Below are 11,035 nucleotides of genomic sequence, written 5' to 3' on the forward strand. Positions count from 1 at the left end.
GCTTGTTGCTCTCACATGAGCTGAATGGACTCCGTGCGTCCGAAACGCCTGAAATTTGGCTGCTAGCGTTCGTGAAGCTGTTGAATTTTGCGGGGACCTGTTGAAATCGTATGTTGTGACTACAGTGCTTGTGAGAACCGCATAAATAGTACTGGCCAAAGTTGGCATGGGGTAGACAAATGTGAGCAAAAACCCTGCGCGCCTCGCCGCCGGTGGCGGAAGCACAATGTAGAGTGTATTAGAAATAGTTCTAGTACACTCTAGTAATCGCTTGAATGAGCTCAACGCCGCGACCGAGAGAGTACATTAGATAAGCAAGCTACTAAGTGATTAAAAAAAAAAAAAAACTGTAACCACATTTCCAGCGTACCACCGTATCCTACCACCTGCTAATCTAAACTCAAACTTCGGTGTAACGGAGCGGCTTTTGGTTTGAATCTAGCGTGAGAGCAGCGCCGCTGCACTGATTGCACGACCACGAACTACAGGCAGGTACGACATTCATCCAGTTCTGCCGGATTGGCCGGAGGCTATACATCTTCAGCCAGCCGGGCAGCCAGTTTAGCGACTCCGCGATTCGCGAGCGCCGTCCTGGCGCTGCTCATCCTGTCACCACTGGGCGGCGATGGCGGAAGGAGGTATTACGTTCCTTTACCTTTCGCTTTACTCTTTGCTAGATATGAATGATTCTTAACTATCTTCGTGGCTCTGAGAGGCGCTTGTCGTGAAAGTTCCACAGAGCGCGGGTTTGAAGCTGCACGCGAATGGGCGTCAGCTACTGCGGTCAAGCAAGCGTAACTTGATTCGCTTCATGTTTTCTTTCTTGGTTTGCTTTCCCGTGTTGTTTACTCAACTTAACAGCACGGTAAACCCAGCGCAGAAGTCAGTAGTGACTTTAATCGTTATTTTTAATTAATGATGCTGTGCAACAGTTTCCTTAATTCGTTGGGATGCAAGGCCTGTCAGTTTCTGTGGATGCACAAGGGTCCGCCTCTTTAGTGGGCCAAGTCTGTTAAATGTGTTAAATGTGTTAATCAGTGTGCAGATTTTACTCATTACTTTCAAAGCACATTGACTGAGAGACAGAAATCATATACAATCCTCCATTCGGTGGAGAATGTATTGAAGAAGGTTGAAGTTTCACATTAGTGGAGCTGCAAAGGCGGGCGTTGCCGAGTGCCTATATATATGCTCTTGCTTATGTAAACGTTAAATTATTAAGTACGTTTCATGTAACTAGTGTCTCTGAGGAAGCGCTACATATGCTGTTGTCTCCATGTATGACGTCATAGGACATAGAGACACCTGTACAATCCATAACACAGTTACTTGTTGCAGTATTCGTCCCCTTAAAAAGCTCTACATGCTACCAAATAAAGTTTTTAAAATATGAGAACCCTCAGCTCTATTTCATTTAGATAACATGTGTGACAAGTACACCACTCACAAGTCTTGTGAATGTGCTCGGATTGCTTTGGTAAGAAGAAATATGAACTCTTGTTAAATTTATACAGCTCACACAGCAATATTCAGTGTGCCACCAGTAAGGGAAGTTTCCAGTAGTGACGATTTTGCAAAGGATGTTCATCTGCTGCATTTATAGAGGATCCCATATAATTTAACTTTTTGAAAAGCTAGCCATTCGTGCAGGTTGCACTGTTCCATTGCCTACAATACTAGGTGAATAATTATAGTTCTATATGCACACTATACAGCTACAAACGGCACATTGTAGCCTGACAGCCTGCCCTCTTTGTTATAAAATAAATATATATATATCAAATGATACCTCTAGTACTGTGGCAGAAAAGTTCACTCAAGGTTAGGGGTTAATCCATGGTTTTGTAGAACCTTTAAAGATAAAAGCACACATACTAATGACAACATGCTTTAATTGTTTTGACTTTATTTTATTGAACACCGCAGTGTAATTTGCTAGGTATGTAAAAAGAGTACTGCAGCACAAAACTGCTGTTCTCTGCATTGAACAGAAGTCTGTTCAGAGTTTTTGTTAACATGTTGTATGAGTGCATAGTGTTTTGGCATGAAGAATTCCACGTTTCAGTTAATACATTACTATGACAGTGTTGTCTAGGGACAGTTGCGTTTAGTCTAGTGGGATATAATTTCTGACAGTAAAAAGGTGTACACACTGGTAGTATGGTGAAAAACAATTTGCATTTACACTTACGTGTTTTTGCTGCTGGTGTCTGTTTCAGTTTGAGCAAAATAGAAGCTTTGATATGATTTGAGATCCCTAACGAACCAAACTGAAGCATACTATGCAATAAATAAACAAATGCTAAAGTAATGAATTGCACAGGAATATTGCAAATACTAATTTGGGAATGTTCTTCGTGACAATTAAGGCATATTAGTGATAGTAAGCCTAAAACTTGCTGCTATCAAAGCCGATGTTGGATGTGGTGCCTATAGTCGGGAGTCAAGCACATGTATATGAGCAATGCAGTGGCTAATGATGTTGTGTTTCAATAATTGACGCTGAAATTGCAAGGGTTGCACTTCGCTCTGATCATATTGAAAAACTGTCCTTGCTAACAGCTAGACTAGTGTATACTTGCCGCTTAACTAGAGACTTATTCTTTATATACACTACTATGCTTTGGTGACTGTTTTGCTCAAGTTTGCTTGGCGAATTCCTGTTAGCGTTTTCTTGTTGTATATTGAGCATAAAACTAAACATAATTAACATCAGCTTAAGTGCATGCTAGAGTGCACCCCCCTTTTACATTCATAACAGACAAATGTCTAAAAATATTTAAATATTTATCAAAAATCTTAAAATTTTAAAAAGCCTTGTATAATATTATGATGAAGTGCCTCAAGTTTTCTTCATTGTTTCTAGTCAGCTTTGTTAGCATTGCATTATCTGGACCCGCCGGGGTGGCTTAGTGGCTATGGTGTTGCGCTGCTAAGCATGAGGTTGCGGGATGAAATCCTGGCACAGCTGCCACATTTCGATGGAGGTGAAATGTAAAAATGCTTGTGTGCTGTGCACTGGGTGCATGGTAAAGATCCCCAGGTGGTCAAAATTTCCGCATTCTCCCACTGCGGCGTGCCTCATAATCATATCCTGGTTTTGGCATGTAAAAACCCAGAATTAAATTTTTGAAAAGTTATCTGTTAGCCGTCAGTTACAATTGCTATTGCTTGTACAATTGTCATATCCTTTTCAGAGGTGGCCAAACTCCAGCGCCATTTGTCCCTACTACGTGAAGAGTACGTTAAGCTGCAGGCACGCTATGCAGACGTTGAGAGGAAATACAATGTGGCCGTGGCAGCATCCGGCAATGCAGGCTCGGACAGCTTTGTCTCTCGCCTGCTCAAAACCGTGGCGAGTCTGTTTGACCAGGAGCTTTACAGGTAAGCGCCATAGACATTATCTTTTGTAATATGCTTTGCACAATTGTGGCACCTCAACCTATACAAGTAGGCTACAATTTTAGTACAAAGTTGCCACACCTTTATATTGATGCAGAGAGAGTCTAGTGATGTTTCGGCAATTGACACTGTATATGTAGGGTTGTTCGCTTTTAGGTTTTATATTTTTTTAATTCGGGGGGTAAAAGTCGAGTGTTATTTTTCAAGCTGATAATCAGGGAGAAATAGGGTTTTTTGTGGAACCATTCCGAAATTCGGGTTTTTACAGGTTAAATTGACAAACGTACTAAGTAATGCATGGCATTCTTTCTTTTTCATCGGAGGGTATCATGAGCTCCTTAACGCTAACGCGTTAAAACTAGGGTTGTGTTTCAAGCTTGTAATTGGGGGGACATCAGGGTTTTCTAGCAAATACTCCTACGTTCGGCGTTTCTTTGGAAATTAAGAAGTACGTGTAGACTGCTTATAATGTAAGTCATCGGATTCGCGAATATCCGCACTATAAGCGGTACCACACTATAACCAAAATAACTATTTTATTGCTATAATGGACACTCCAGGCGCATTTCTGCTGTCACTGTCACCGCGCTCTGGGTCCTCTATTCGCTTACTAAATAAATTAACAAGCATGGTGTCATGCGTGCAGCAAACATGAACACATCTCGCTCGTTGACCGTGTGGGAATCCTCGGGTCCCATAACCGCCGCACGGGCAGCGAACGTCGCGTCAAGCGCATGCGTGCCAGGGAGAGTTGGGAGAGGGGAAACTTTCCTTCCGCGGGCGGCGCGCGGGAATCGCAAGCGCTATCAGCGCCACCGGGTGGGTCACGTGAGATCCCGCTGATATCGCCCAGGTGGTCTCTGGGGTCTCCAGCAAGCGGCGACGGCGGAAGTCTCCGCCGCCGCTCCCGTATTCCCGCACGTGGTTAGTCAACCACGTTCTTGCCGCGGTAAACGCCCCCCCCCCCCCCCCCCCCCCCCCGTATTCCCCAGTTGGTAAGTCGAAAGCCCTTCTTTACCTAGTGTATTATTCTCTTCGAGGGAACCCTCAGCGATGTCAACTATATAGCTAGCTGGCCTGCTCGAAGTGTTAGTTGCAGTCGTAATAAATGCTTTCCGAGTGTACACGTGGTTGTCGTCTATTGTTTCCTCGAGCTTGTACCGGACCGCGGTTGATGCGCAGGCATGCGCCAACCGCGGGGCTCGGTGTGTCGAGGCAGAGGGCCGTTGGCATTCCCCCCATATCCCGACAACCGCCGAAATGAACTGTCAAAACGCTCGAGGGACGAAGCGCGGTGAACAAATTGACCTTCATGCTATCATGCCTCTCGCTTCAACGTGAACTATAAGCGGCGAAAACATGGCGCGCGACGAACTTTCCCCGTCGCAGATTGCTTTCAAGATAGGGCCAAGGCGATCGTATCACCGAAGTGGATCGTCGCAGATTACGTCCTGTTTCGTTCCACTGAAACCGCTCCGCATTGCTTTGCTGGTGAAAATCCTCTCCTTCTGTTTGCGCCAGTCCCGAACGCAAGTTTCGGATTCTCCGAACGCCCGTGATGCGGCCCGATTTCCGTCCGTCTCCGCACACATGATCACTTTCCTTTTAAATGCGGCATCGTGATGAATTCGGTACTTCATGCTGATAGAGCAGACGCAGAGAACGTGAAGACAGACAGTAGAATATTGCCTAAGCATGTGTACTGAAGCACATGGAGGAAGTTACAGTAGCTAGACTCGACACGCGTGCGAGGCGGCCATTTTGAAATGCCAACTGCTATATGGTAACGCAGATTTAGGGTCGTACTCGATTCGAACGCGCACGCAATTTTTTCACCTGTTTTATCGGAAAAAACGTGCACGTTAGATTCCAGTAAATACGGTATTTGTGGCTTGAGGGGAGCGTTTGCCGTCTAGGTTGACTGCCGAACTTCCAGGCAGCCGCACTGTAACCGGTATTTCGTGTCCCACAACTGCACTATAAGCGATACGCGTATACATAGAGTGCTGTGGGAAAATTAACGGGGGTCTGAAAAGACTGTATTATATCCGGTCCTGCACTATAAGTGGTTGCATTATAAGTGGTCTATATTGTAATAATGGACAGTAAAGAACATTGATAACTTCTAGGAAATGAAATATTTTATTCAAGAAAAGCTGGTCATCGATTTTTTACACTGCCGGCCTCCGTAGAATGACACGGTGAGTTACTAACACAGTTAGGCGTGCTCATTGGGCGGTTGTTTGAGTTCCGTTTAGCATCCACAGTGCTGCACGCAGCTTATTAAATAAACTATAGGTCACTGGATTCCACTTCAGCCAACAGGATCTAACTTCATTGTCCCGAGGCAGAGTAACTAGCGCGTGTGCACTGTAAACTCCGTGCAGCGTAAAAAAAGAAAAAGAAAAAGAAAGAAAAAAAAGTTGGGGGGGGGGGGGGGTATGTGGTTTTGGAATTCGGAAAGAAATCGGGTTTAGCCCTATTCTCCTGAAACATGTTTGAGGTGTAAAGATTGGGTACAATCGAGTTTTACCCAAAACGAACAACCCTATGTATATGTTATGTGGCAAATATCCTGTTGTTCAGTAGACTTGAGAGAATCGTTTCTTGTGGCATGGCATAGGCTAAGGTTTGTGCAAGGAATCTGGGCACTTATCACAACATGACTTGCAAGTAGAGTGGCATTTCATATGCTGAGGCACATCAGATATGTAAGCCTAGGTCTACGAGTCGGAATTCTTCTATGGAGGCAGCTGATTGGTGTAAAATTCTGCAGTTTACTTGCATACTGTCAAATGTTTGCCCATTTGAACCCATCAGATTTGTATATTACAAGCACGGTGGAAGAATATTTAGGTGTTGACACTGCGGCGGAGCGAGCGTCCAGATTATGTTCGGCCGCGCGCGGGCGCACAGAGTAGCTCTGCTGCGAGCAGATAGATGGCGCCGCGGCCAGCAGTCCCAGCTTAGCGGCGCCGGCGGCTGGATTCCTCCGCTCAATTTTCGTTCATAGTGGAGTGAGTAAATCTCAAAGCGCGAAAAAAAAATTGTTATTTCACATTAAAGTGATAAGTGTACCAGGCTTCGCTAACATGGAGCTTCCTTGTGCAGGGCGTGGATGACGTAAACACGGATCAATCGCGCAGCACTCAAAGCTCACTGAAGTTACCCTCGCGCGCACAATTTGTTTCGTCCGGTCTAGCCGTTCATCCAAGCATAAAAAAATGAAAGTGTTAGCCCACGTACTACCCCTCGATCAGAAGAAAATAGTGACTGCACCAGAAAATGTATTTCATGCTTATCGCTGCTTCCATTCACACTCAGAAAACCGTTCAATCATCGTTGCGCGTATTCAATGTGGCCACAATATAAATTAAGAAATGAAACGGCGCAAGCTTGCGATATGCAATGCACTAGAGCAAAGTGGCTGTTCATGGCTAGAACTTGAGATGAGAATGCACATCAGCTATGTAAAAACTCTTTCAAATGGGAATGTATTAGGCGGGACGAAGGCAGGCGTCTATCTTGAATTGGAGCATCACTACCACAGTTTACTGATGAAAACCTGAGCAAATGCCTTTTTTATTCCAATTTCACTTAACATAGACCGTGTATATTATTCATTGGGCTTTCGTCCATTGAGGACTGAGTTGCTCTTGCAAGATCTAAAAAAAGAGGTGACTTTCTTTTTTCTTAAATTGCATATGAGAATGTGCCAATGTAAGCGTGTTTGACAATGCATGCTACATCCTGTTCACAAATACACCCACCACACCACCACAGACCACCACATACCATAGACCTTTTTTTGTGCATAGACACAATATGAAAAAAAAAACTTCTGCATGAAGCAGCTCGATAATTTTAATAGGTGATAACCATCCCAGAAGCTTGTGGTCTTATACACTGCCACAATGGAAAAATGTTGTATAAAAACATGCAAGCGTGTAATATACACCGCACGCGCATTGTAAAAAAACAATTCAGTAGCCAGGATGGAACAAATTTGAAAATCAGGCACACATCTGCACAGAAAACAGCAGTATATTACAGGGTGCCCAAATATTTCAAAATATGCAAATGTCACGTAGCTGGACAGAACCATAGTAATGTTGTTGCCGTCCCTTGGAGAGACTCAGTTATTTTTTACATTCCGCCTAATTAGATTATTAGTCTTATTTATTGATGAACTTCCTAATTATTTTAATTAGATTAAAAGTGTCAATGAGAAAATGGTAGAGCAACATGAAAGACTCCCGATACAGCTTTCTATTGCTCAATACGCGCTACGTAGAAGTGTTTTTCCGAGCATGAAAGAAGCTCACGAATACACGCAAAGTGCCTCGAGCGGCCAGTCGCGCGGCAATATTGCTGTATTCGCGGGTTTCGTTCACGCTCGGAAAACACTTTTATGGATCACGTATTGAGCAACAGAAAGGTATAATGGGAGTTTTCCATGCTGCTGTACAATTCTCTCGTTCACACTTTTTATCCAATTATAGCATTAAAAAGTTGATCAATCAATTATGAAAATAATTATGTAATTAAGCGGAATAAAAAATAATCTGAGTATCTCCAAGCGACGGCAGACAACATTACCTTGGTTCTGTCCAGCTACGTGACATTTACATATTTTCAAATCTTGGTGCATGATAGTAAACCACCCAGTATATATCTTGTACATATGCAGCAAAATTTGCACAAACTACTGTGGCACACAGAAGGTTCTCTCTTCCGCAGCGGCTTTCGAGGTTTATTTTACCGTGTGAGGTTCTTTGGACAGTTTGGAAATAAGGCGGGAATCCTTTTATCGAGCGCTCCGCGTAATATGCCATCGATATCGTATCCTCTGAAAAATGGCTGGTGCAGACATGGTCGGTAGGCGTTAGAGTTCGGTCTGCCCTCAGATTTGCACGGCGCCACTGCTCTAGACGACCCCTGTCGGACGGCGCTTTGAATAAAGGCACATGCTCCGCACAAGTCAGGTATCCAGAATTGCAGTTCGGAACGAAGCACTTTCTAGCCATTTCAAACGCCCCTCAGAAGGCCGCTGCCACCTTCATCGAGGGCCCGTGGCGACAATACCCAAGCACAAGCTCATGAAACGAACGCGAACAAAAATCGTGCCTTCAAAACAGTGCAACCGCACATGCAAGCAGAAAGACGAAGCAGCGGCAGGACGCGCCTTGCCGCCGAAGCTGGGACCGCATACCGCAGCGCCCTCTACTACGGCGCCGAACCAGCTGCAACCAAGCCGAACATAATCTGGACGCGAGCGAGCGGCGCTTTCGCGCGCGTTGGGGGGAGAGTGTCAGCACCTCTCCTTATTCTTACACCGTGATTACAAGAAAGAGTCTGAGGGAAAGACAGTGACCCAAATTAAAGGCCTTGGTTTATTTACTCTGGTGGGAAATTTATTGTGAGCTTTTCATTTTTCTGAAAGCATTATTATTGTAACAGTGTTTCTTTTTTAACCTTAGCCTTTAGGACTAGACAAAAAAGTTATTGGTAAGAAATAATGTGGCATGGCAAAGGCTTTATTGTGCATGATGGGGTTGCCATGCACGGTGTCAAGATATTTATTGGAAATCCCTAAAAGATCCTTCACACAGTCGCATGTGCCTGTTTGTCAAGTTGAGTTGCAGATGAAGTGGCAAAATTCTGCACATGAAGGGCCGACTGTAAAAAGCACTGAGTTGTGTTTTTTTTTTTTTTTTTTTTCAGTGACCTGACAGTTCAACTGAATGGCAAGTCAGTACGAGCTCACAAGTTTGTCTTGTCTTGCCGGAGCCAAACATGGGGAGTGGGAAACCTGGCAGATGTTGACGCACTGGACTTGACAGGTTAGCTTTGTCTCTGTGTCCAGAACCATCTATCATTGCTCTGTGCGCACATTCCTAGTGTGGGTCCTGCTCAGCTCTGCTTCAGTATAAGAATGCAGGAAAGGCTTCTCTTCAAAAATCGTGATGTGCCTACTCCTTGTCCCCTTCCTGTGCTTCAAGAAATAGTTCCTTTATAGGTTGCACTGGCATGATGAGGAAGGGAAGTGAAGGTGAAGTACTTCATACGTAATGAGCACACCATGCTCGCGCATCACATGCAAAGCAGCCAAGATCCGCAGCTTTTAGGACGACGAAGACAACTTGCAGTGCAAACAGGTAGTAATAAAGGATTAGGTGAGGGGCCTCCCCGAACTTCTCTCCAGAGTACCCCCTCGGTCCATTTTTATCCCTCCCTGACATTCCCTCCCCTCCCCTACATTCCCTCCCCTCCCCCAGTGTAGATGCACATCAGCCAAGAAGAATGTGCACCATCGAAGGCTATATGGACTGGCTAATTCTTTCACACTAAAATTTTGGGGTCGCACTTGGCAAACGCAATATTCCCCCGGCAGAGTAAGGAGTTTCACAACACTGCTGCACCTGAGCAGTGTTGGGAACATGGATAACTAGGAGATGGAAGGCTAGGGAGAATTGGTACATTAATTCACTGATGCATGCACTTTCCTTTGATCAGCATTTGCCTTTGCATTCTTGGCCTGTCACCGACTTTCCTGATATTATATGATCTGTTGTACTGCCTTTCTGTTTTGTGTACAATGTCTGAGTAACACTGTGGCCAATGCTGAAGCCTCTTTTGCTGACATTCCAGACATCCAGCCAGATGTCGGCTTGGTATTGCTGCGCTGGGTTTACACCGACCAAATGGAGTCTGGGCTTCAGGACAGCTTTCTGCTGGATTTGATGAAGACTGCCAAACGGTTCTCTCTCGACAGCCTTTTGAGCAGGTGCTGATTTTACACAATGTTATTTGTCTGCCTCAGGCACAGAATTAGCCTTCACCAACCTGCATGGTGTGCTAATTTAGCTTGTCTTTTTTTTATGTAGTTTTATTTGCATGAAAAAGCTGTACCAAGGAGCATAGTGTGTTTCTCCTAATGCATTCTGTCATCCTTGAAGCCATTCTAGCTTTTACAAAACTGATCTAGCACAAATATCACTTTAATATTTGCTTTTTTGGGCTATTACATACATGCTGTAGTTTTCGTCTGGTCTTAAGGTAATTGTTTACCATTACAAACTATGTTTAGCCGACTTATGCTAATGTTATTTGTTCCTATTGTTACATAGTGACTTATAAGATGGCAGTGAATACAATAAACTGCTCGACGCCATTCCCACATACTGTGCACCAGGTTTTCAGGCCATTGCTGTTCTTTCCTTGGTTACAACAATGAAGATTTCTTCTACATTTACCAGCGAAAAGATCAGTGATTAGCTCAAATTCTTGGTCTTTATCTTGTGCAAATTAATTTTTCAGGTGCGAAGAAGCCCTCATGTCATCTGTGAATGTCAAGAACTGTGTGAGATACTATCAGCTGGCTGATGAAATTGGTGCTCATAACTTGCAGCATCACTGTTCTGAACTCATTTCTAATCATTGGGTTAGTAAACATCTCTGTTTTCTGCTGAAGAGTTAAAACGCTCTTCCATTCTTTCATCCCAATCTCTCACCTTCATCTAAGCACCTGTATAATGCTAGCAGAAACCTTGTTTGCAATGGCAAGCATACGCAGGCATCCCATGTTGTAATACAGTCGAACCCACTTATAACAATCCCAGATATAATGATC

General features: G+C 44.2%; 1 protein-coding gene across 1 annotated transcript in view; it reads left to right on the forward strand.

Annotated features, from left to right (window-relative positions):
- The first annotated feature begins 485 nt into the window (after positions 1-485).
- Positions 486-11,035, forward strand: part of LOC119446684 (rabankyrin-5) — a 43,492-nt gene continuing 32,942 nt past the window's right edge. The window contains exons 1-5 of the mRNA XM_037711185.2: positions 486-638; positions 3,198-3,384; positions 9,127-9,245; positions 10,054-10,189; positions 10,723-10,846. Of these exons, the coding sequence (XP_037567113.1) occupies positions 626-638; positions 3,198-3,384; positions 9,127-9,245; positions 10,054-10,189; positions 10,723-10,846 (579 nt within the window). The 5' untranslated portion in view covers positions 486-625. The remainder of the gene's footprint in view (positions 639-3,197; positions 3,385-9,126; positions 9,246-10,053; positions 10,190-10,722; positions 10,847-11,035) is intronic.

The sequence above is a fragment of the Dermacentor silvarum genome, chromosome 3 (genome assembly GCF_013339745.2).
Source record: "Dermacentor silvarum isolate Dsil-2018 chromosome 3, BIME_Dsil_1.4, whole genome shotgun sequence".
In the NCBI taxonomy this organism is placed as follows: Eukaryota; Metazoa; Arthropoda; class Arachnida; order Ixodida; family Ixodidae; genus Dermacentor; species Dermacentor silvarum.